This window comes from Sesamum indicum, linkage group LG6 (genome assembly GCF_026168435.1).
Source record: "Sesamum indicum cultivar Baizhima isolate 11 linkage group LG6, ASM2616843v1, whole genome shotgun sequence".
Lineage (NCBI taxonomy): Eukaryota > Viridiplantae > Streptophyta > Magnoliopsida > Lamiales > Pedaliaceae > Sesamum > Sesamum indicum.
Window position 1 is genome coordinate 27,294,320 of NC_142662.1, and position 25,185 is coordinate 27,319,504.

The 25,185-nt window shown below is 38.6% G+C and overlaps 5 protein-coding genes and 1 pseudogene across 6 annotated transcripts; 3 read left to right on the forward strand and 3 right to left on the reverse strand.

The window, feature by feature from the left end:
- Positions 1 to 134: 134 nt before the first annotated feature.
- Positions 135 to 1,294, reverse strand: RHS13 (root hair specific 13). Its single transcript, XM_020695067.2, has 2 exons — positions 972 to 1,294; positions 135 to 693 (listed from the first exon to the last, which is right to left on the reverse strand). The coding sequence occupies exons 1-2, from the start codon at positions 1,177 to 1,179 to the stop codon at positions 353 to 355; spliced, it is 549 nt and encodes a 182-aa protein (XP_020550726.1). The 5' UTR covers positions 1,180 to 1,294; the 3' UTR covers positions 135 to 352.
- Positions 1,295 to 3,656: 2,362 nt separating this feature from the next.
- ERF71 (Integrase-type DNA-binding superfamily protein) lies at positions 3,657 to 4,883 on the forward strand. Its single transcript, XM_011081322.3, has 2 exons — positions 3,657 to 3,976; positions 4,060 to 4,883. The coding sequence occupies exons 1-2, from the start codon at positions 3,820 to 3,822 to the stop codon at positions 4,656 to 4,658; spliced, it is 756 nt and encodes a 251-aa protein (XP_011079624.1). The 5' UTR covers positions 3,657 to 3,819; the 3' UTR covers positions 4,659 to 4,883.
- A 2,409-nt stretch (positions 4,884 to 7,292) lies between these two features.
- Positions 7,293 to 9,961, forward strand: LOC105163097 (subtilisin-like protease SBT1.5 pseudogene; annotated as a pseudogene).
- Positions 9,962 to 11,121: 1,160 nt separating this feature from the next.
- On the forward strand, positions 11,122 to 13,654 carry LOC105163096 (Ribosomal protein L19e family protein). Its single transcript, XM_011081319.3, has 5 exons — positions 11,122 to 11,288; positions 12,153 to 12,275; positions 12,618 to 12,931; positions 13,297 to 13,361; positions 13,444 to 13,654. The coding sequence occupies exons 1-5, from the start codon at positions 11,177 to 11,179 to the stop codon at positions 13,466 to 13,468; spliced, it is 639 nt and encodes a 212-aa protein (XP_011079621.1). The 5' UTR covers positions 11,122 to 11,176; the 3' UTR covers positions 13,469 to 13,654.
- Positions 13,655 to 14,058: 404 nt separating this feature from the next.
- Positions 14,059 to 18,091, reverse strand: ERS1 (ethylene response sensor 1). Of its 2 annotated transcripts, none has more exons than XM_011081317.3 (6): positions 17,900 to 18,091; positions 15,730 to 16,638; positions 15,222 to 15,590; positions 14,852 to 15,118; positions 14,611 to 14,738; positions 14,059 to 14,460 (listed from the first exon to the last, which is right to left on the reverse strand). In XM_011081317.3, exons 2-6 carry the CDS (start codon positions 16,627 to 16,629, stop codon positions 14,229 to 14,231), a joined length of 1,896 nt encoding a protein of 631 aa, XP_011079619.1. In that variant the 5' UTR covers positions 16,630 to 16,638; positions 17,900 to 18,091; the 3' UTR covers positions 14,059 to 14,228. The 2 variants fall into 2 exon arrangements, with proteins under 2 accessions (XP_011079619.1, XP_011079620.1); XM_011081318.3 differs by having other exon boundaries at positions 17,790 to 18,091.
- Positions 18,092 to 18,760: 669 nt separating this feature from the next.
- FAS4 (RNA helicase family protein) lies at positions 18,761 to 24,842 on the reverse strand. The gene is made up of 11 exons (XM_011081316.3): positions 24,432 to 24,842; positions 24,263 to 24,335; positions 24,109 to 24,183; positions 23,956 to 24,005; positions 23,777 to 23,837; positions 23,305 to 23,697; positions 22,944 to 23,189; positions 22,615 to 22,845; positions 22,075 to 22,188; positions 20,632 to 21,855; positions 18,761 to 20,364 (listed from the first exon to the last, which is right to left on the reverse strand). The coding sequence occupies exons 1-11, from the start codon at positions 24,473 to 24,475 to the stop codon at positions 18,883 to 18,885; spliced, it is 3,993 nt and encodes a 1,330-aa protein (XP_011079618.1). The 5' UTR covers positions 24,476 to 24,842; the 3' UTR covers positions 18,761 to 18,882.
- Between the last annotated feature and the right edge of the window lie 343 nt (positions 24,843 to 25,185).

Consider the following 25,185-nt stretch of genomic DNA (forward strand, 5'->3'; position numbering starts at 1 on the left):
ATCAAAATATAATGAGTTCGAACCCCTCAAATATAAATTATTAATTTTCTTTTAATAATAAAATACTATTTTTTATTTACTATGATTAATTTAAAATTTTTAATATATTATGTATTGAATATTGCAATAATAGTATTTGGTCGATTTATAACTGTTGAAAAAACATGACACCAACCACCCAAAATTTCCACTACCAGAAGCCCATAGTCCAAATACTAATAAGTTTACCAGAAAAACCAAGCCCAAGTTTTTTAATTGGGCCAAGGCCCAAGTAGTTTGGGCCTAAAACAATTGGGTTAGACGTTTGTATAATCTACAAAATAAGAGTAGGCCCACACACTTGGACTCTCTCTCAGTAACCGTAGGGGAAACTTTTCTGGGTCTCGGAACTGTAGACAAATGGCCCGACAGAGTACAGCCTCATGTTGTTGAAGCCGATGGGTCGATAAGCAGAAAGCGGCGCACCGCTCAAGCCCTTGTTGACGTCGGTCGCCACTGGGCAGGTTTTGAGGGGACAGCTGTGTAGGAAGACCTTGCACTGGGAGATCTTGACGCCGTCGTCTTCCAGCAGCTGAGATGATAGCTTGGAGAAGAAGTAGCCGTTGGCGTCCGTTGGGCGGCTCAAGATGGAGAAAGGAGCCGTTTCGTAGCCGTCTTTGTCGATGCCTAGGCATGTTATCCGTACCACGCCTCCTACATTGAATTGTCACGTACTAGTGAATATTCCGTTGGTTCACAAGTTTGATTTTTGCAGTTGGAATTAAAAAATTTGCGGACGGTTGAAAAGATAAGAATCATCGTGTTGACACTCAGGACAACTCAACAATTCAGACACAAAATTTTATTGTTAAAAAATTTGTAATCAAACTTTAGTGTGTAAGAGATTATGTATAATAATAATAAGCATATTAATAATCGAAATCGAAATAATGATCAATCACGTCAGATTAATAATTAAGGATAGTGATCACCTTTGAGTGGGAAGACCTTAGAGCCGGATTTGCAGTAAATCATCCCCTGTACGCTAAACACCCCCGGGAGAAACTTTTTCCTTGTACCCGAGGACTTGGAGCTCTCCACATCCGGTTTCGAGCCGTAGCCGTAACCACTCGCCGAAGCTACAACAATCATAGACAACAAAAACAGACACAAGAGATGTGAAAACTTTCGGACAGGCATTTCAATTCTGGATCCTCTGTCTCTGTTTGTTATTCGATTCACTTCCACACCACCGAAATCAACTCAGATCATCATTACAATTTACATGGGTATATATATACGCCACTTTTCATGTGACGGCCTAGGCTAAGCATTTGGCTTCCCTCAAGTAGCACTACTTACTTGCTAGCACGTTTTCATTCAACTCTACACAAAATGGGGCTGCACTCATTAATTACGTGCTTAACGAACTTTGCGTACATTTTGAAACATTAGAAGGTCGAAAATATAATTGTCGCAAAATATTCATTTTTGCCCAAAGTTTATTGAAACATTGCTCAATTTAATTATTACAGTCTCATCAATGTGTTAGTAAGTTAAAGTCAATTTTCACCAAATCTGCATTATGGATCCAGTACTGTCATCTTACAAAATGTCCTTGTGAGTTTAAAAAAAACCTATTATCTCGAAATAGCATGATTCATGATATTAAAATGTTATTGATTAATTGAAATTATAAAGATAGGATTTGATGCTGCTTGCGACTCGATCAACACCCTGTTGCTCGAGTTATTGTCCGCTCTGACTTTGTATGGATCTCACAGTTTTGTTCTAAAAAGGCGTCTCGCTAGGAAGAGGATGCCTTGGGACTTATAAATCACTCAAACTCATCGTTTACAACCAATTTTAATATAAATCTGGGCCTTTTCAAGGATAAATTACACTTTTGTCTCTATACTTTTTAAGTTAAAATAAATTTTAATCAAAATCGTAACTATTTATAAAGATTGTGAACCAAAAATATTTCAGGAACCAAAATCGTTTTGGGACAAAAATGTAAGTTACCCGCCTTTTAGCAATAGAGGCAGTTTTTAACAATTCCTTTTTCGATAGTATTAGTTGAAGCAAGAAATTACTGCATAAAGTGTGTTTGGACAGCTGAATAACAGATTATATGAATAGAATACGTAGAGTGGAACTGAATTTTCTGGGAATAGACTTTGCTAATGACCGCGTCAATTGTAGGTTGAGTCAAAGCCAGACTTTGTCTACAATCAATGCCGCACTAATAATATATCTAAACCATATCCAATTTTTTGAGAAATACATTCGTTATTTTCCCATTTTATTTTAATTTAAATGTTCTAAAAATATATTTGATATACATCCACCTTATCTCCATGATTTACCTAATTTATTCTTTTGATATGCTTCCTCAAGTTCGTAAACAAAGTTTTAATATAATTTTGATTTTTACTGATACGTGACTTATAAAATAAAAAATAATAAGAATCACATTAGAAAGATCCTAATTACTGCACTACAGTGCCCAAGTAAATAAAGTCATATATATATAGGAGAAATATATAAGGTCGTAAAAAATGCGTGGATATCAAGAGTTGTTCTTAGTGCATAGAGGCCTTATATTTATAGATTTTCATAATTATACAATTTCTCAGATTTGTGATTGATCATCTGATCATCATGAGTCCATACATGTTTGAGCTTGAAATAAAATTGAATCGAATTGAACTGACCCAACTAAAATATGCAGATTTGATCTGTTTTGTATTCAATGAAAGAGTTGGAGGAATTTAATCCATTTATAACCATAGAATAAACTGCCTACATCAATTTATATTAAAACTGTATACTAATTATCCAACAGAAAACTAGTAAGTATATATATAGTATCAAATACTTATAAGATGAGGTTTGGATAAGTTTAAGGTTGTAATTAATGTAATATATGACGTGGTACGTCCCCGACTTTCAACTTTGGAGCAACCGTGGGCATCCGAGGTTTTCATTCGGGGGCAGGGCCCTCTGACATCCTTAATCTATCGTGACTTGTTGATTATCGTCAAACAAATCATGCCCTAATTCCGTTTTAATGTTGACCACTATACTCTGTTCAATTAAATGTTTTTTCTTTCTTCCACCCATCGAAACACCTATTTATTTTCAATCCAAATAATTAATTAGTATTATATTATGTAAATATTTAAAGATTATACTATTCATATATATATACAATATTTTGTATGTGCGGTGTATAAATATATATATTTAAATATTACAAAATATGCCATTAATTAAAGTAAAGGTATTAAAATGAATTTTACTTACATTTGTTATAATTATAATTTTTTTTTAGTTTGAAAAATTATAAATTTTTTTACAATTAACGATCAATTAACTAATATCTCACAATAAATAGTCAAGATTTTAAAATATATTATTTTAAATAAAAAAATATTTATAATTACAATAAATTACAGTGTAATTCGTACGTAATTTAAATTTACAAAAGTTGTTGAGTGAGTGATTTTTTAAATTTAAAAAAAGCAATGGAATTGGGGACACAAGTCGCACTGACAACTAGCAAAAGCGAGTTGGCTTAGCTATTCACCATTTACCAAACGCCATCGAGTCGCCCCCACCACGCACCCAACGCGAAGTAACCCCGCCCACCACGCCCCATGTATATATACCACAAAACCGCCCTACGTTCCATAACGCTCACCTCACAACCCATAACCCATAACCCACAAGCACAAACCCAAACTCTCCCTTCACGAAACCCTTCAAATCATTTCTTCTATTGCTGCTTTCTTATTTTCTTCATAAACCATACAAATTTTGAAACCATAACCAAGAATGTGTGGCGGTGCAATCCTCGCTGGCCTTATTCCCCGCCGCCGCGTCTCATCCACTGATCTCTGTCCCACCTCCGCCGACTTCTGGCCGACTGCTTTCAGTTGCTCCAATGATCAGAACTCTACTCCACCTCTAAAAAGGCCCCGCCCCTCTACAGGTAACTAACTACTTCATTCTTCCTGTTTCTGAGTTTTACTCTCTTCGGATTCGCTAATTTCTGGTGATTTTTGTTGCTCTCAGGTGATGAGCCTGCGGAAAAACCTGTTGCTAAGAAGAAGCAGAGGAAAAACCTGTACAGGGGAATAAGGCAAAGGCCTTGGGGCAAATGGGCAGCCGAAATTCGTGACCCGAGGAAAGGCGTTCGAGTTTGGCTGGGCACCTACAACACTGCAGAAGAAGCTGCCCGGGCTTACGACAGAGAAGCCCGTAAAATCAGAGGAAAGAAAGCAAAAGTTAATTTCCCCAATGAGGACGTTGATTACAGCTATAGTTACAATGCTAACCCTGGTAAACCCTACAATATTGGGCATAGCTATAGTGAGTTCAACCAGGCGGGATTGGAAAATGAGTTGTATTCTGCCCATAATGCGGGTGAAGTAAAGCATCATGATCTGAATGGAAATGGTAAGAATAGTACCAAGGCGGTGATTGAATTTGAGGTGCCGCCGGAGGCGGACAACGAAGTGCAGAAGCTGTCTGAGGAGCTGATGGCTTATGAAAACTACATGAAATTCTATCAGATTCCGTATCTCGACGGGCAGTCCCCAGCGGCGCCGACTAATCCGCCACCGGAGACGGTTGAACTCTGGAGCTTTGATGAAGTTTCCGGTGGACTCTAGAGGTGTCTGTGATTGGTGGTGTTGTTCTTCCATTTTGCTTTTCTAATTATGGATTAATCTGTAAATTATGGAGTAATTGATGCTTTCGTGATTATAATGTTTAGGGCTTAGGAGTAATATGTCTCTGGTGAAATGTGTTAAGATTTCCAGTGTTTGTCGAATAAATGTAATTACGAGTTTCCCATCTAGTGGTTGTAATTGCAGATCTTTTGCTTTTCTAGTTAAGCCCCCCATTCTTTTTGTTGCAACATAAATATAATTACAAAATACGTATAAATTTATATTTAATTTGATTTGATAAATAAATAAAATGGGTTCAAGTATTTTATAATAATAAAACATAGAAAGAGCTCAACAAGTTCATGAATTTTTACCTTAATTTAAAAATAAATAAATAATTTTATATGGAGCAAAAGCGGTGGAAAGTATTGAGTGGGCATGCAAGAGAACAGAAGAATTTTGATTAAAACTTACTTTATTATTACACTATTCCCAAAGTATTTGTTGGAGCGTGTCGGTGTAAAGTTGCAACAAAAGGCTGCGCAGTGCAGTTTACGAAAGAGGCGCTGACGGTATTTCGCTTACCCATTACCCAGGGGCTCATACTATCAGCGCCGCCCACAGCTTTGAGGCTTTTTGGAAATTACAAAGTTTTTATTTATTAGTCTTGTACCTACAAACTAGTACAATTTCTGAATTAATAGGCCTGCTGGCTGCTACTACACAAACATGACTCCCCCACCATCCCAAACAAAATATTAAATAAATTAAGGGTTATGTTTGTGTTGACCAACTCAAAATCGATTTCACCAACCCCAAACTATATGGGCTTCTCTATTGTGGCGTTAGCTTTAGATGAGTACATTGACTCTTAAGGCTATTTGGGCTATAGCCCCGCAATAACCCAAATATAACAGTCACTCTCTCCATCCATATTTATGTATAGTGTAGAGGCACAGTAGATGTGTGTGTAATTAATATAAAAAATTAATAATGTAATTATTTTTTTATTTTAGTTAAATACATAAAAAATATTGAAGTTGTAAACAGTTATTGAGATAGGTATAATATATATATATACAACTATGTATAAATATTTATTTTTTACATATCGATATTTTATGCCTTTACACTTTTGCTGATTATCACTATCAGACATATGCATTAATTATGATAAATATAATTGTAATAAAAGCATACATTGTCACAAAACAATAATATATCTATATATATAATTGTCACTATACTAAACCCCAAAAAATCATCCCAATCTAATTAAACGAACAAACTTATAATCGATCCACAACCCACACTGCATGCACTCATAGGCCTTAGCTCACACTCTCCATCCCATGTGTCAAACTACGTATCTGAGTGCAATCAATTGCGAACGACCCCATCTTCAAAAAAGCAAGAGGATGCGAAATGTGATCCCATTACGTAGAAATAGCTGTGAAGTTTTAGGCACCGAATTCCGAATAGGTCCATGCATATCTTCTGGTGATATAAATAGTAAACCGCCATACACACCAACTTTATAAGCCAAACCCTTTCTCTGGAGCCATTTCCAATGCCCCTTCCCTCCCTGTCTTCTTCTCTTCCCTAACATCACCCACATTAAAATCCAACCCATCTCAATTCCCATCTTTGGATTTGATGTCACCCCTTCTTCCGATTTTGCCATTAATGCTCCATTCTTGAAAAAAAGAAAAAGGGGTCTTGACTCTTGAGTGAGGGTGCTATATATATATCCGTTGATAAATGCTCTATTTTCTAGAAATAGAATATTTGGTTATAATCACATCATTATCGGTATGTATTAATTATTAATATCATATGTATATCTAATCAATCAATAACTACTGTTAAAGAAAACTAATTAATATTCAAATTAGTGGCACTCGATTCATGATCAATACATCATGGGGTTCAACTTCACCAACTAATCTAATCCTCATTGGTTACGAATCCAACTTTTAAATTATCATGTGTGTATATTTGAATATTGTACCATACCTTCTATTATTATGGATTTTCAATATCATTAAGTAATCACTTTTAGTCATATTTTCAAGTATACATATTGGAGTGCAGCTATATGGATTTCTTAAGCCCCAAATGAATACAATTAAATAATTTTAACAAATGTAATTAATTACACTAGTATGGATACTTTTTTACAATCAAGGAAGATATATACTAGGAAAAAAGGTTGTTCTGACTAAGAAACTAGGGTCCTTAGGTAGAGAAACGTGATTTTACGCTACTAACAACTGCATTAATTAGTTGACGATATACATCAAATTCAAATACGAACGGTATAGATATCTGATTATTATAGTTGCCAAGAACATAGGAAATTTTCAATATATAAAGCATCTCATGGGAAACAAGTTACCTATAAGATTACTTTGTTTCAAAAAAAGCGTGATGATTTCCTGGAGTTGGAAACAAGATTCACAATTTCGCCACCTCCGCATGGGGGAAAATTGGTGTATGTATGTACGCTGGCTGGCCTCCACTCCTCAATCGTCATGCTATTCTCGTACTATTTTTAGGCGTTTTGTGAATTTTCAACGTTTCCTACGCATCTTTACGACTTGCTTTTTGTCCCTTTTCCAGACTCTCTCTCTATATATTCGGAGTTGAGAATAGAGTAGCAGTCACGCCCATCTTCATCCTTATTAGTAATTTCTCCCTGAAATCCAAAATGGGCCGGTTGGGGTTTCTGTTCGTCGTTGTAATTTCCGTCTCCTCCTCACTTGTTTACAGTGAACCTCCTGATGCTGATGATGCTCAAAGTGCTCAGACCTTCATTGTCAGAGTCCAAAATGACTTGAAACCTTCTGCTTTCTCTGATGTGGAACAGTGGTACAAGGCCACTCTTCGAAGCCTTGATTCCAACCCTTTGGACTCTGAGACCACCATAACCACTCAGACGCAGAATTCTCGAGAACTTCTGCATGTCTACAGAACTGTTTTCCATGGCTTTTCTGCTAAACTAACTCCACAACAAGCCCGACAGCTCGAGACACGCCCCGGGGTTTTGGCCGTTCTACCCGATCGTCTTCGCCACTTACACATAACTAGATCCCCTCACTTCCTCGGCTTATCCTCGGGTAACCCGGCTGGCTTGTTGTCTGAATCTGACTCAGGCTCCAACGTTATTATAGGGATTTTCGATACCGGAATATGGCCAGAACATCGAAGTTTTCATGATGAAGGTCTGGGGCCCATCCCTTCCAGTTGGAGAGGCGAGTGTGTAGGAGGACAGAATTTCACCAAAGCTCACTGCAATAAGAAAATCATTGGCGCTCGATATTTTGCCGCCGGATATGAAGCTCGAAAGGGCGGGATTAATTCTTCTGAAGAGTTTAAATCAGCTAGAGACTCCGATGGCCATGGGACACACACCGCCTCCACCGCTGCCGGCAGAGCTGTCAGCAACGCCTCTTTTTTCGGCTACGCCAGTGGTGTTGCTGTCGGAGTTGCGCCTAAAGCACGAATAGCAGTGTACAAAATTTGCTGGAAAAATGGTTGCACGGACTCCGATATTCTCTCAGCCTTCGATAAGGCGGTGGAGGACGGGGTGAATATCATTTCAATCTCCGTCGGCGGCGGCGCTGTGCCATACAATCTAGACCCTATGGCAATTGGTGCATTCGGTGCAATGGAGAGGGGCATTTTGGTCTCGGCGTCTGCTGGTAACGAGGGTCCAACTAAAATGACGGTGACAAATGTTGCACCGTGGATGACAACAGTCGGCGCTAGCACAATTGATAGAAGATTCCGTGCTGATCTCGTGCTTGAAGATGGACGGGTGATAAACGGAGCGTCACTCTACACCGGCCTGCCTTTGCCTGAAAAAACTTATCTTCCTCTGGTATACGGTGGAAATGCAAGCCGGACTATTGGCGGTAGACGCGCCGGAAGTTTCTCTGCCGCCATTTGCACGGCGGGGTCATTGGATGAAGAATCCGTACGTGGCAAAATCGTAGTGTGTGATCGAGGCGGCAACCCCCGAGTCGCTAAAGGAGAGGTTGTTAAAAAAGCAGGCGGCGCCGGAGTCGTGGTGGCCAACGTTCCGCCAATCGGCGAAGGCCTAGTCGCAGACTCTCATTTAATTCCAGGGCTCGCCGTCACCGAATCCGCACGCCTGATAATTCGCGAGTACATCAATTCCAGTCCAAACCCAAGGGCAACGATGGTATTTCTCGGCACCGAGATCGGCGTTAAACCAGCGCCGGTGGTAGCATCCTTCTCGGCGAGAGGCCCCAGCATTGAGTCACCGTACGTGCTGAAGCCTGACATCATTGCGCCAGGTGTAAACATCCTAGCAGCTTGGCCTGACGGGGTGGCACCGAGCGAGCTATCCTCTGACACACGGCGTACAGAATTCAATGTGGCATCAGGCACATCGATGTCCTGCCCGCATGTTTCCGGCGTGGCGGCGCTGCTGAAGGGGGCCCATGCCGACTGGTCACCGGCTATGATCCGGTCAGCTATGATGACCACGGCTTACAGCCATGACAGCGAAGGCAAACCACTACTGGATGAGAAAGCTTACAATGTATCAACGGTTTGGGATATTGGGGCAGGACACGTGGATCCAGAGAAAGCCGTTGATCCTGGATTCGTGTACGACTTGAGTCCGAATAATTACGTTAATTTTCTCTGTGCATCAAATTTCACCCGTCGAGAAATAAGGCAAATAGCTAGGAGGCCAATCAGTTGCAGTAAAAAACAAAAGCCGTGGGATCTTAATTACCCGGCGATCTCGGTTGAATTTGAGGCGTCTGCAGACAAGGATCTTGAGATTGTGGTTACCAGGACTGTAACTCATGTCAGTGAAAGCGGAGCTGTGTACGGCGTGACAGTGACCAATCCCAAAGGGGTAACTCTGACGGTAAATCCGGCGAAGATGGAATTCAAATCAAAGGGTGAAAAGCAAAGTTACAGCGTGAGGATAAAGGCGGATAAGCTGGTGGTGGCCCCTGGTAATATCGTAACGGAGGCTGGGAAGATAGCATGGTCTGATGGGCGGCGGCAGGTGGTGTCGCCGGTGGTAGTGATGTTGAAGCAGGGTTTTTAAATGAATCTGCAGGTGCACTATATAGTTGTGTATAAGTTTGAGTCATGCAGCTGAGGTTGCAGAAACATGGAGATTTCAAGAATTAATGTTTGTGAATGTTATGGAGTTGAGGATGCATGATAGGCAGTTGAAATTTGGTCCTCATTTGGTAGTTGATGTTCACTATGTTTATGCGACAAATATATATTTCGGTGGTTGTTGAGGATATTAACTTATATGTTTGATGCAGGCTAATAAGATTCAACTGCTCAAACCACTTAATTTCAAAAGCTGGATAAGTTGGAATTTTTTTAAATGAGATGATCACACAATCTATTTATAACTATATTATATTTATTATATAATAGTTTAAATTTGATCAAATTGATTCCCAATTAAGAATTTTCTTCAAGTGCAAAATTGGTCTCCTTAATTTAAATAACACGGAAAAAATAAAATGGGAGACACGACATAATTATTTATTTCATTGTATGGAATAAGACCACTTAGTCTTGTATGATATTTTATACCAGTTAGTAATCTGTACAAAGACACGGGAAATTTGTATTTATAAATAAATGACTTGATTATTGTTTAAATTTTAATAAGTAGAAAAATATAAAAGTAAAGTGAACATAAAAAAAAAAAAAGAATCATTTTACTAAATAATCTACATAGAAAAATGAGTGAATCTTTTGGATAAAGAAAATTAATGATGCATTTATTTAAATTGAATAGAAAATAAAAAATTATTTTTTTAGTGAAAAATAAAAAATATCTTTTAAGTGTTATTATATATCAAAATAAAATTTTAATTATCTAAACTATCAAAAAAGATATGGTGAAACTTTTGGATAAAGATAAACAATTATAAACTTGCATAATATTAAGTAAAAATAATTAAAACAAAGTTTATGTGGAAAAATAAAATTAAAAAGAAGTCATCCAGAGTGTACATGCATTGAGTTTATGTTTATATTATTATTATACATAGGTAATACGCATTAAATGTATAAAATATTTTTTTAAACCAGTACATATTAAGTTAATTTTATGTGTAAAATTGTAGCTGGAGAAGCAACAATAATTTATAATAAACTAATTCAATTAATATAGAAATGAGCATCAATCATCATAGAATTGAGTTGAGATGTAGAAAAGAATTAAAAGATTAATGAAAATGTAATATTTGTTTCTTTATGGCTAATTAATTAATATTTTAAAATGGAGTACAATTACAAAACGTGCAGCTGGATTACAGCACAGAGCCCACAATGAAAATTATTAGGCCCAATTAGTATAAGCCCATTAACAAAAAGCCCAAATGAGATAAGACCCCATCATAAACCCTAGGGCTAATTGTGCATCGTATAAAACGCTTATCTTCATCGCCCCTCATTTTCTTCCAGTTAGCACACCCACTAGAGAGAGAGAGGGAGACGAAAAGATGGTGTCGCTTAAGCTACAGAAGCGGCTCGCCGCCAGCGTACTCAAGTGTGGCAAGGGCAAGGTTTGGCTCGACCCCAATGAAGGCAATGAAATCTCCATGGCTAACTCTCGTACGCTCTAATCTCCACTCTTCTCTCGCATACCTATACTTTACTTGTTTGAGTTGTGTTTGCTTGGTATCAGTTTCCGATATCATTACTCTTAGATCTTTTTCGTTTAATTATGTGACGATAAACCTGTATGTTGTTTGCTCTCTATTTTTTTGCTGTTTTTAATGTTTTTAAGATTGTTGATTGCGACCTGTTCTTTGTTAGCAAGGATTTGTTTGAGTAGCATGGAGCTGTTTATTCTTTCCTACATCGTTCGTTCAGGTTGTTATTGATCTTAATTAATCATAGCTGTGTTGTTCGTATGTGATTGCAGCTATAAAGAGCAGTGATAAGTATTCCAATATTGAAAACATTAGATAATTTATTTTATTGTTGAGTATATGCATGTATTGATTTCCGTTGTGGAATTGCTTGTGCAAATTGCATCTGCTGTAGGGTATGTCTTATGAATTAGTGCATTTAGGTAGTTAGCCTTTTAACTAATGCAATAGTAATTATGCTGTGGTCGAGGAATGATGGAGGTTATGTAGAACTAAGGGCAACAGAGTCGTGATATCCACTATCGCATCTAATTGCCATGGAAGTGCAAATAGTTGTCTATTCAGGAAGACTTGCTGAAATTATTATTGAAAGGAAATTATGCTGAGTGAACCAGTATTTCATTATGCAAACAATAGCCTGCCTTTGGTTTTGAGTTTCAAGACAAGCATGCGTCTCCTAAGGCCTTACGGACTGCTATATGTTGTATTGAATATCCAGTATAACTGTTTGTGCCTTGCTTCTGTGGTGATGTCTTTATTCTGTCCCTACATTATTGCCAGATGTTTGTATTAGCATTATGAATATTCTATCTTATGGACACAGGACAAAACATTAGGAAACTGGTCAAGGATGGTTTCATTATCAGGAAACCAACCAAGATTCACTCACGATCCCGTGCTCGCCGAATGAAGGAGGCCAAGAGAAAGGGACGCCACTCTGGATATGGTATTGCTTTTTTATTTTTGGGAACTACCACATGTGATACTTGATCAGTCTTAGTTGGTCCTGTGACTTATCTTATGCTTTTTAAGAGCTTGTGGCCTAAATATAAGTAGGCTAGATTGATATTTCTATGGTTAATATTGCTGCATTTTCATATGAGATATGCCTAGCCTCATATATATTATATATATCAGATATTGATATTTGTGCCTTGGCTTTTTGCACTGTAGTTGCTGAGTTAAATCATAAACAGTATCAGGAATTCCTTTAGTAACTTAACTGTAGTTGTATCCTTGCACTTCACTGATAGAGGTATCTTTTGGTGACTTATCTGGTTGATTTCAGGTAAGCGTAAGGGTACCAGGGAGGCAAGACTACCCACTAAAGTGCTTTGGATGAGGAGAATGAGGGTGCTTAGGCGCTTGTTACGCAAGTATAGGGAGTCAAAGAAGATTGACAAGCACATGTATCATGATATGTACATGAAGGTGAAGGGTAATGTTTTCAAGAACAAGCGTGTTTTGATGGAGAGTATCCACAAGTCTAAGGCAGAGAAGGCTAGGGAGAAGACATTGTCTGATCAGTTTGAAGCCAAGAGGGCAAAGAACAAGGCTAGCAGGGAAAGAAAGATTGCAAGGAGAGAAGAAAGACTTGCTCAGGTATTGCTTTTGTTGAATATTTTGTGATAACAATTCTGTGAATGATCACTAATGTGCATGCTTATTTTGTTATGTATTTGTGTATAGATTCATTTGTCATCCTTGTCAAATGTTGGCCTGTCTTGGGATCAGTGTGGATATGATGCAGATGACTTTGTTCAGAGTGCTTATGTTTGTTTTGCCATTTACAGTGTTTGTTAGCTATAGAAATGGATATTCATTTAGTTGAAGAAAGAGATGCATTCCACTTTCTCTTGTGCAATCTCTGCTGTTCTTTTATTACACAATCATAATCCATTTCATGATTGGACTTCTATATTAGAGAAATTTAACATGGATCTTCATTTTTTGTTTAACTACTGCAGGGACCAGGAGAAAAAGCAGCACCACCTGCCGCAGCAGCCCCTGCACCTACATCTCAGCAAGCTCAGTAAGTGATTTCTAATTGTTCCATAGATCTCTTTGTATTTTGTGAAATATGTTATCTGATAGTTTAAACATGTATGATGCAGGGGAACTAAGAAGTCCAAGAAATGATCCATGATGACCAGTTTCTGCAATCAGTGCCTCTATGTTGATTTTATGTTTTCGTTAGAATTGCACTTTAGCTTTTTTGATCTGTATTGTCGTAATCACATAACTATGTTGTTTAGTGAAAGGAGTATTGAAATTACACCCATCTGTTTTCACTATAGTATGTTAAATTATAAGCTGGTTTTTACATGATGCCTCTAAAATTTTCCTCGGATATTTCCATCCTTTTATAAGATGTTTTTACTATTTGCTTATTAATTTTGTGGTTGCTGTTCCCTTGAATCACAGATGCGACTGCTACTTAAACATTTTCCAACACTAGTGTATGCTAATTGATGGCGTAAGCATATTGTTTAATCAGCTTAAATCACCAATTGATGTAGGCTAAAGGGTTTTTTACATGTCTCTTTAACTTTTACCATCAATGGGACACCTTTACCATGTGTTGTTCTTTAGAACTCATGGTATCTTATATTATATTTGGTTTTACGTTTTTTACCATAAAATGCTTGCATATGACGTAATTGGGGGCGTGTACCGTTTGGAAGATGCAAAGTAGTTACTTATCAGGAGTTTATTAACATAAAAGAATCTAACAAAAGCAAATATAGCCAGCATTTATATGAACTTGAAGCAATAAACCGTCCGTATTAAATTTTAAATATCAACGTGGCCACATTTGACGTTTATTCCTTTGTTAGTGACTAGCGAGTTGATATGTGCCCCTTACTTGCGTGTTACCTGCACGCCCAAGCATGCTAACCTATTGAGGAGTCGTTACATAACGTGGAACTGACAGAGACGCCAAGTCGTCATTTCTGCTGAAGTCTGCATTAAAGAGATCATCTCGTCGATGACTTGCTTCGTCTACAGCAGCCGCTGGTAAAACATTTGGGTTGTTGCATATGCCAAGTCTGACTATGAATGTAACAGTGCTACCCTTACCCAGGCCGTCACTTTCTATCCAGATTTCACCTCCCATGAGATTGACAAACCTGAGTCGATTATCCATAAGAGTCAAATAAATCCTAAACACTAGCAAATGAAATAGTTACTGTTTTTTCTCACGCTAATTGCCAGAAGGAATATTGCTTTCAATTCTAGACACATGGGAGAATCGGAAAGATCTAACTTGATACACTGACCTTTTGCAAATGGGAAGCCCGAGACCCGCACCACTCTTCCGTCGATTTGACGAGCTCCTTGGCTCAAAAAATTTGGTGAACAGACGCGGAATATCATTAGTATTGATACCACACCCTGAATCCCTTACCTGTGTTCAGATAAATGGTGAATGAAGTGAAAAATTTTCAGATTAAGCAGTTACCGGTTTATAAAGCTGAAAAATAAGGGGGGAACAAAGAAAAGGAAACGGGTTGAGGAGACCTGCACTCGCAGGTAAAAGTGGCCATCAGTTGATGGCGGACAGAATTCTGAAGGTCTCCAGCATCGAATATACTCTGGCTTTGCAACAGAAACCTCAACTTCAACAAAACCCTCCTTTGTGAACTTGACAGCATTACCCACAATAATCAATATGACCTGCATTAGTCGTTTTTCATCACCGGTAGCATATACAGGTACGTCCAGAGCCAATGCCAAAGTCATCGACAACTTCTTCAAGGAGGCGATCGGCTTTATCAAGTTGACAACCTATGGTACAAGAATAGTATTAGATTACTTATCATTTTTGAAAAAAGGGTCTACAAGTTGGTGAAATAAAGAAACACAGGAGACTACAATCTGTTTCTATTACCTCTGTAAATGCTCCCTGAAGATTAAACATTTTGGCGTCCACTTTGAGGTTACAGTCTTCGAGTTTGGAAAGATCTAGCACATCATTTATGAGTGTTGCTAGGACATTGCTACTTTTAAGTATGGTTTCTATCATAACCCTTTGTTCTGGAGTTAGCTCAGTTTCTAAGAGCACTGAACTCAGAGATATAATTGCTTGCATTGGTGTTCTCATCTCATGATTCATGACAGCTAAAAAGTCATTCCTAGCACGGATAGCCATCTCTGCTTCTTGTCGAGCTAGATCAAGAGCTACATTTTGCTGTACAAGCTGATCGTGAGCCCGCATGGATTCTTCCAAAATAGCAGCATGAGAAAGAGCCACTGCAACCTAAACATTGCAAGTTGGTTGACAGAAGGAACACATCGTGAGCAGCATTTTACTGTTTATGGGGCATACATGAGATTAAAGTAGGACAAATCAAGAGCTTGCAATCAGAACAATTAATAGAAGAAGCTATCCAACAAACCTGGTCAACAACAACTTCAACAAGTTCAAGCTCATGGTCACGCCATTTTCTTATGCCATTAAGTATCAGAACCATCACAGCATAGCTTTTTGCTGACAGTTCAGGCCAGTTGTTAATGTGGAAATTTGAGAGGTGTAAGAGCGGTACACGGACAGCAACAACTTCAGGAGAAACATATCTACCAGCGGGAGGCCTAATATTTGCCAGGGGGCATGTATGTGGAATATGGATTGCTTCATCACTACTAAAGACTTCATTGACTATAGGAAGATTGATAGGAACAGTGGATCCAACAGGTATCAAGTTGCTCAGAGTATGGGATAGTTGCAAATTCAAACCTCTATTTGATGGCATCCACAGTGCACATTCTTCCAACTCCAAGGTTCTCCCCAGCTGGACGAGAGTAGTTCTCAGGATTGTGTGTCTGTCAAGTGTACTTCTGATCTCATGAGTCAGCATGCGCACATGCCTGCTAGTTTCTTCTTGTTTTATGATGAGTCCCATTTCTCTATCTAATTCTTCAGCCTTACTTCTCAGAAATGATTCCCGTGTTTTCACACTAAGCAAATCAGGAATGATATGAACAAGCATTAAAGCTGTCACACATGAGACAGCAGCTGTAGACATTTTAGCTATGGTCATTACCATTGCAACAGTTTTTGAATGTAGAGAGAATGTCCACAAATTAATCAGGTGGGTTGCTCCACAAAGAATAATAAAAGCACCAAACTGTATTAGCACCCATCTATACGGGAAGAAAGAAGACCTCTGAACGAAGTAAATAAGCTCCAATGGAATGGAGAAGTATGCAATCGCAATAAGAAAATCTGATATATACTGATATTTCACCAGGAGTTCATCAGCTGGCCACTGAGTCTCGACACAGTCACAGGATTCCATTACAAGAATCTGAAAAAGAGAAGTCACGGTTATATCAGGCTGCATCATCATAACTTTATAATGTAAACATATGATTTTTTAATGGAATGAATAGTTCTGACTAAGAAGCAGTACATGAGAGAAGAAGCAAACAGGAAATCAATAGAAAAAACCTCAACAAGATACATGTCAATCAACATAGTACAAGATTTCCTGAAACTCCTCTGCACTTGGCACTGAAAATCCCAAAAAATGTGGATAGATTCAAATAACAATAGAACTATCAAGATGATATACTATAGAACACTCATCAATAAAGTAAACATTTTCTTTGAGGAATCAACGTGAACATGTTTTTCTTTTACATTAAGTGGCGTTCGCATGTAGATATTATTTTAACTTAAAATTGGCCATTACCTTGCCTAGCACTATGCTTATGCGGTGACAACTTTCAAGCTGGTAATCATAATGCAAAGATGCACTCAGACAAGCAAATTCTCAAAAGTTTCAAAGTAAATTTAGAAAGATCGGTATCGGTTAATGTTATGTTATCCTCAGAACTCTCCTTGTAATCTTTCTCCCTCTCCTATAAACCAATCAACATCAATTACTTTGCAACAAACTGCTCCAAGTTATCCAATGAGTACTTCTGTTTTACATGACATCAGGCAAGAAATCTAAATTCAAATTTCTGATGATCTTCATATGATTCTGGAGACCATAATTTAAATAATACTTGTTATCTTCATCAATTATTAACAAGTTATCTATAAATTGAACTTACCCTCTCATTTCGTTACCAATGCCTACCACAAGTCCAGAATATGCGACTGTGTTAAACAAATCAAAGCATCCTTCCAAGGCACAGAACACAATCAAATGCCACATAGATAAGTTCACGTGATATTAAAAAATTTAACACGCATATAGCTTCATCTACATGTTTGTGTGCTATAGTCACCAGCACAATAGATAATATTCCATTTCAAAATCCTCAACAACGCCTAATCTTCTTAGACCACGTATATTATAGAACAGCAGCAAGATGCAAAAGAACTAGAGAAGTACTAATAGATTCATCAAGTATTTCTCATCATCACACAAGTAAAAACTCCAAGTCCAACAGGATCTGATGAATAAGAAGAATAACAAACAATAAACCGAACTAGTTTCACCATCACCTCGAGTCAATCAAGCGCAAAAACTGAAATATCGCACACATAGGTGCATTCTCCAAAATCACAACATCCCCACGAACTGTACTACATATCTCCGAGAAAACTGAAAATACCTGTCAACAAATTACATTACGTGATTGGGAAACTTCATTCCGCCGCAGATTCTGCTTCAGGAGGAGCACTGCATTCACTTTGATAAACTTGCACTTGTTTTGAAATTTTCGTATAACAAAACAGAGAGAGGATTTCAGGAGTAGAAAATGAGGAAAAAGTAAGATGAGTCAGCAAAAAGTGAGTAAAGTGGAGGGAAAGAAGCGCTTATAGCTATGAGCCGTCACGGGGCATAAAAGCGACGGGCAGAGCTCTGGTTCAATGAACGGGAATACACGTGTGAAGACTGCTTCGGATCCATCCCCACTCGCACGTGCTTACGCAACATTTCATTGGCTTACAGTAAGTTACGCGCCAATAATAAATAGTAGTAAATAATATAAAACCATGTTAAGGAGGTATGGGGTGTAGACCACACTTTGTTAAATGCTCAACATCCTTGTCCGCCCCCTCCCACTCACCATACGTCATACTCATATAGAATGTTTAAAACTCGTTCAAATCACTTTCGGGATTATTAGAAGCTTGAGTTGGCAGGAATAGCATAAGCCAAAAATTTTATATTAAATTTGATCCAACCAAATCAATACACATCATGTAAAATAGATTATTTTTTTTAATCTGATCAGTTCAGATTCAAGTTAGAATTTCTCTGAGTAGAAGTTGCTTTAAGCTTATTACTACCTCTTCAGGTGGCAGTCATTAATTAAGGAAACAAAAAGGCATCCTGGCAAACATGGATTCTCAACTTAAATTAAGTTCGACAAAGGGGACCTACCCTATGGGTCAACCTTTGATCTGCTCTTGTGCCCTAACATCAGGGGGCCCAAACGAGCCAGCATGCTAATTAAAAAATAAAGTGATGAAAATGATAAAATAATTCCTTAGCTGAAAAAGAATTAAAATTAATATGCTTGCTAATATTGTACTACAGCACTGAGTCCTTCCTGTAATGATAATTCCTAAGCTAAAACAATACATATAATCATACTTTCTTTTTCCCTTTGCTGATCCTCTTTGAAAATCTTTCTTTGGAATCTAACGCAGCTTGGTGGAGCATCTCCGCCCAGAGTTCTTTGAACTTGATGCGGAACCCTTCCTGAAACCAGTCCTGAATTTCTGGAAACAACTCTGTTGGATTTTCTTCCCACAACATTCTTAGTTTAGCACAACTATCGATAACTCTTCCTTTCCTATTTAATTTACTTAACAGATTACCCACACGTTTAAGAGCCCATGCTTCCGGCTTCAACATGCTTGCAGGTGAGGCTGCCAGAAATTTCCGGACAGCTTTTAGGCATGGCAGAACTTGGCCTTCAAGCAAAGAACACGCAAACACAGCTACCCTATTAAAATCATCTTTCATGGGCAAACCATGCAAAGGAAGCAGCCAGAGATGGGGCCCGAAAGTTGGAGCCACCCACGAGAACACTTGATCAGCTGTAGGGTTGTAATAAGGTTTTGGATCTGAAAGTGGTGCAGAGAAGCTACATAATGGTCGAGCATATTGTACAAGCCAGTTTGATTTCACAATTGTGGCTCCATGGATATATGGCCTTTTCGAATGCAATAATTCACTGTATACCAAATATTCAGGTGGAGACTTGGCAAGAGACGACCAACGATGGAGAAAAACTGTTTCTTTAACCATGCAAGCTTGGTACCGTGCTGAATTGACCTTTCTGTCTCCCTCTGACAAAACTGAAGCTCCTTTAACACGTCTAGCAACCCGATCAGCCCAGCCAGCACAGATAGCCTGACCCAAGATCTCCTCCTCACTTAGCAGAAGAGGATGTTTCTCTGAGGAAACCCTCCAAGCACATTCTACATCCCCAAAAGTCCCATGAATCCACGAGAACTCCTGTTGTACATCAGTAAAACTTGAACCAAAAACTAGTTGAAGAAGCTGCTTTCTTAGCTTGGACATTTCTTCCATAGTCTTGTAGTGCAAAGCATTTTCACTGCAAAATTCTATCCGGCTTCCAGAAAGTTCAAAGCACTGAAGTGCGAACGCAATAGTCAAAGCATCGCTGGTAGGGTTAGAAAATTTTTCACGAGAAGCTTTAGCTGCTTGTATCAGTTTCTTTTTCCTTGATTTTTCTTCTGTGTTGGAAACTTTGTTGCTTTCTTCAGAACCAGCTTTCTCATCATGGTTTAAATCATTTGCATCATTGTGGCTTCCCTCAAAACTCACTAGAAAAGGATTTGCCAAGCTTAAAGCTGCAGCAGCTGCAACTGCATACGCCAAAACTAGATTTGCTCGGGCATAGTCTTTCACCTGTTGCATAATCTGAATGACAGTGAGAAGCATTCTGGAATGACGAGGACTCATTGGATAGCGAGCCATGGCCTTCCCCAGAGGGGTCAACCTTCCATTGCCATCGAGTGCTTCAAGAACCTTCAGACAATGCTCTGCTTCAATCAAGGCATCAGTCTCTGGAGGCGTTGGGAAAGGAAAATTTGCAACCTGCAAATGAAAGATAATATGGTGGTCAAACTACACCAAAAGATGCCAAAACCAATATCAAACTCCGGAATAGGAAATAAGACCATTCCTTAGTGCAAACTATAAATTATCTTCATCCACACTAAAGATATTAAAGGTAAGTAGGGCAGAGTTCATGGTATGCTACTTTTAACAGTAACAAATGATACATAATTCCCTGAAGGCCATCATCCTGTAAATCATGCTGAAGGGAAAACATAAAAATTTGAACTAGAAATTGTAACTTGCCTTGCCAATATTCATAGATTTCATGAGGAGGACAACACCATCAACTGGCACTTTTGATATTTCAGCACTTGAGAAATCAGGAAATAAGTTATTAAAGACTGCTGAAGAATACAGGCGATAACAGTGTCCTGGCCCAGTTCTTCCAGCTCTTCCTGCACGCTGCGATGCAGAAGCCTTACTGATCCACTGTATCTCATATGTTTCCATGCCATTGGAAGAGTTATAATTCTTGACCTTTTCTCTTCCAGTGTCAACTACATACTTAATTCCTGGAATTGTCAAAGAGGTCTCCGCCACATTAGTGGCAACAATGACAAGACGTTCTCCTTCCCTAACCTCTTCAAATACACGAAGCTGGGATGAAGCAGGAAGCATGGCATAAAGTGGCAGAACACGCATAGGACCAGCGGACAAACCCTTATTTTTCTCAACATTTTCTTCAACAGTGGAACTGGATTGCTTCGTGCCTTCTAGTGTTTGGGCAACATCTTGGACCTCAGCAGGAGGATTGGGAGCATTTTTCCCAGCTAAGGCTTCAAAAGCAGTCTTCAGTGAAGCAAGGCTTCCCTCTGCTCCCAGAATGTCTGAAAACTTCATATCAGACTCTACAGGTTTTGACTGATTCTCTTCATCACTATAAAATTCCAGATCACTGTCTTCTATTGAATCATAGGATACATCAGATTCATCTTCTGAGAGATCTCCATGATCCTCCTCCATGTAAGAACTAAAACGTTCAGTAATCTCATGTCCGGAGTTACCTTGAAAATCAAATGCCTCACTGATCTCCTTTATATCATTTTCTTCCGGAGGTATATCTTTGCAGACAGGAGAAGCCTCATTTTTTCCTTTGGCTACATTTGCAACTATCCCTCTAGAAGCTCTACGCAACCTCTGACAAAGGTACTCGACCTCTCTCTGCCCTGTCACAAAGACAAGAATACCCCCCGGTGGCAATCTCTTGTGAATTGATAAAACTTTCTTAAAAGCCTGACCAATATAATCGACAATCTCTGTCTTCTTCGAAAAATGTGTGGTAACTGGATATTGTCGGGTTGGAACTTCTATCACAGGTGGAGGAGTACGAAAAATTCTTCCACCAGACACAAAATCTTCCACACGCAGTGTAGCACTCATCAGCACAAGTTTCAATGGGAATATCCTATTATTCTTTTCAATAGTTTCGCCAGCAAGAATCCTCTTCTGCTGCTCTTCATATTCCCTCTGTGATAAAGCAAAAGGACATAGAGCTATGTAAATATATAGAGTTCAAAAAGGCAAGTAACCACAATGTCTGCAAACATAGGGGAAAGAGAATGAGATACTGTTAGATAAAATAGGTTTTTGAGAATTCTGGTCTTGTAAGTATCCTAGGCCATTCTGATCAGTTTTAAAGAGATAATAAATTCGAAACATATAATTCCAACAGCTGAGGGTTATTACTTGACGCTCTTGGATGACTCGAGAAAGCATCCCAATGAGTATATCTGTATTCAGACTCCTCTCATGAGCTTCATCCAAAATTATTACGGAGTAGCGTTTCAACAAAAAATCACTCTGCAGTGCAAATGAAAGTTTCAATTAACGTAAGAAGCAGTGAAAGTGTGGGCCAAATAGTTGCAATGGAGAAAATCAATCCAAGAAAAGTACAGTTCTCATAGCTGAACGATCAAAAGAAACAGAATAGATGTTTCTCCTTCCCCCCCTCTCCCTGCTATGTGTTAAATAGTAGAACAAAAAGATCATCCAGATGTTCAGATACATCTGCTAATTGTGTTAAACCATTCTTCCGCCTCAAGGACAACCACTCAATCACAACAAGTCATTTACTGCTAAAGTGGTATAAAGTATGATGATCATTATAACTGAGATCATCATCATCACTTTCACCAAAATTTGCGAGAAATTTTGAAATGGTTAGAACTACCAACAAAAGCATTTCATTTGCAGCAGAAGATTAGGATTGGGGGGGGGGGGCGGGACCTGCACTTCTCGAAGCAAGATTCCATCAGTCATAAACTTGATTGAGCAATTTTCTCCAACTCTTCGGTCATGCCTAACTTGAAAGCCCACCTCCTTACCCAATTGATGCCCAAGCTCATATGCCACTCGCTTGGCAGTTGCAAGTACAGCGACTCGGCGAGGTTGGGTGACACCAATAATACCACCTCGAGTAGTTAAATGGTTTGATCCAAAGCCAGCCTCGTAAAGAAACTGAAATTTGCCATGTATTGCAATAGATAAAAGAATTCCATAGAAGAAAATTGTTTACTTAATTTTAGTAAAAGAAATTAAAAGAAAGAGATACTAACCTGAGGAACTTGGGTTGTCTTACCACACCCAGTCTCACCACATATAATCACACTGATATTCTCATTTATAGCTTCCATTATTTCTTGTTCCATCATGACTATGGGAAGACCCATCCTTTGCTTTTCTACATCCTCTGGTCTTGACACGTGCACCACCGTTGGAGCAGTGTTATTTCGTGCCGAAGAAAGGTTATCCCGGTTATTTTCATGATTACGATTATATTTCAGACCCCCAGCTATTGTATCCTGTTCAGAATACACACATCATAGTTTGGAACACATATACTTGTGCAATTGAGAGACTGCACTGTGTAATCTCATGATCCAAGAAATAAACATGGGATATTAAATAGTTAATTACCATAGACTTAATCATATCTGCATCCTGGGGAAATGATTGAGTAGACTTTGGAAGAGGTTCTGGCTTTGATGGTTGATTAGCATCACCAGCCACTTCCCTGCTTGAAAGAACACCTTCCCCATTAGAAGTCATGGGTCCATCACCACAAACTTCATTTTCACAAGATCCTGTTGAGATAGATGTGTCATTAAGGATCACCCTTTCTGCCAAAGATGATTGTGTGTGGTCACTGTCATTGATCGCCTGTGATTGGATTTTGTCCTCCTTCACTTCTATGTTTTGAGATGAATTATTAGTTGCCCTTTTCTTGAAAGGTTGAGCGCTATCTGGCAATTCCAAACCCACTTTAGCAAACTCAACTTCTCTTCTCCGTTTTTCTCGAACAGTTTCAACCTGCAGTCAATTGGGGCACTCACGATTAATGGCATTTCCTCTACATCAAATAGAACAGAATCACAAGACCAACACAAACCTGACCCAAGTTCCTTGAAGACCACATAAGGGAATACACATCCTCTCGAATCTTGTACTTCCTGAAAAAACGAACAGTTAAAGCAACCCCATCAAGCCAATTCCCCGTGATCAGATAAAACCATTAAATGAACTTAAACATATTCAACTGCAAAAGCATCCATAAAGCAACATTCTTACTCCAATGTCTCGATGCTTTTTGATAGAAGCATTTCCTTTTCCTTCTCCTCCTACACAAGTGAAATCTAGATCAATCAACACCTAATACCTCAATAAGCAACAAAAGTACGCACATTGTACTAAAACTCTCCATGCGTATAAATACACACATACCTCAAGCTTCTTCAACTTTCTTTTCTGGGACTTGCTTAATTTAGGCTTCTTTTTTGTATTGAGCTTTTCCGATGCCTAATACAAACAAATAGTCAATTTCAAATGTTAAAACATTAGAAAACACCAGTAAGCATATCCCGCAAGTGGTTACTACCTGATTTTTCCCTTTCTTTTCCTTCTTCTTTTTCGCGGGCAATACGATGATGTCTCCACCATGACTCTCCAAGCTATTTTACCCGATTGCAAAAGCAAAAAGAAACCAGTAAACTGTCAGTAACGAAAAATAAGGTTCTCTTGCCACAAAACCAAATTTGAAACCGAACCTCATTAAATCTGTTCCAGCGTCCAAATTCCTCGAAGGCTTCATTGTCGCCGGCGGCCGAGGGGTGTTCTATCAGTTGGAATAGCGGCGGGGCGGGATTTCCTTAGGTTCTGATACGTATAACTATTGCACCGCCTGAGGAACAGGCAGTTTGCCGTTATTATTAGCTGAGTTATATTCCTCCGCAAAACCGCCACAGTTAAGCTTGGGATTTTCGGATTCACGTGACCTAACTCATATAATAAGGAGAAGGGCGAGAAGATGAAAGAATAGAAAACTTCCTACTTTGTCCGACTGAGACCATAAACCTCTAAACCCTGCTCTTTCTCAACTTTTATTCGGAAACAGAGAGAGGGTTTCTCAGATTCTAAAGAATTTTGCTCTAATGAAATCCGATCAGACTAAAAATGGAAAGAATGAAAGTGGTCAGAGCCCAATAATTAATAGAACAAACAATTGGAAGAAAAAGTGGGCCTTGGTCACTTCATAAATTCATGAAAGCCCATATGCCACCACAAGCCCCATTACCTCCCACTTTCATTCTAAAACGTCCAGAATTTAAAAGAAAAAAAACTTCTATATCTAAACTATTGATTAAGTGGGAATGGGATAAGCCTATAATGACTTCATTAGTTGGCAAAACGTGTGGACGAAAAGCACCTTTAAGGGATATTTAATTTTCTCACCTTCTTCCTGAAGTTAATTTTCCTATCAATATTTTTTTATTCTTACATATTTATGGTAATTCAGCTTGT

Bases quoted from the DNA above. Each gene is read 5' to 3' on its own strand.
- RHS13 (XM_020695067.2), bottom strand. From the start codon at position 1,179: ATGCCTGTCCGAAAGTTTTCACATCTCTTGTGTCTGTTTTTGTTGTCT. The intron at 694-971 runs GTGATCACTATC...AATTCAATGTAG, and splicing joins TAAGGTCTTCCCACTCAAAG to GAGGCGTGGTACGGATAACA.
- ERF71 (XM_011081322.3), top strand. From the start codon at position 3,820: ATGTGTGGCGGTGCAATCCTCGCTGGCCTTATTCCCCGCCGCCGCGTC. The intron at 3,977-4,059 runs GTAACTAACTAC...TGTTGCTCTCAG, and splicing joins AAGGCCCCGCCCCTCTACAG to GTGATGAGCCTGCGGAAAAA.
- LOC105163096 (XM_011081319.3), top strand. From the start codon at position 11,177: ATGGTGTCGCTTAAGCTACAGAAGCGGCTCGCCGCCAGCGTACTCAAG. The intron at 11,289-12,152 runs GTACGCTCTAAT...TTATGGACACAG, and splicing joins AATCTCCATGGCTAACTCTC to GACAAAACATTAGGAAACTG. The intron at 12,932-13,296 runs GTATTGCTTTTG...TAACTACTGCAG, and splicing joins GAGAAGAAAGACTTGCTCAG to GGACCAGGAGAAAAAGCAGC.
- ERS1 (XM_011081317.3), bottom strand. From the start codon at position 16,629: ATGGAATCCTGTGACTGTGTCGAGACTCAGTGGCCAGCTGATGAACTC. The intron at 15,591-15,729 runs GTTTGTTGGATA...TGCAATGTTTAG, and splicing joins TTGAAGTTGTTGTTGACCAG to GTTGCAGTGGCTCTTTCTCA. The intron at 14,461-14,610 runs GTCAGTGTATCA...TAATCGACTCAG, and splicing joins GGGCTTCCCATTTGCAAAAG to GTTTGTCAATCTCATGGGAG.
- FAS4 (XM_011081316.3), bottom strand. From the start codon at position 24,475: ATGAAGCCTTCGAGGAATTTGGACGCTGGAACAGATTTAATGAG. The intron at 23,190-23,304 runs GTAATTAACTAT...TATTCTGAACAG, and splicing joins CAGATATGATTAAGTCTATG to GATACAATAGCTGGGGGTCT. The intron at 20,365-20,631 runs GCAAGTTACAAT...TTTCATTTGCAG, and splicing joins AATCTATGAATATTGGCAAG to GTTGCAAATTTTCCTTTCCC.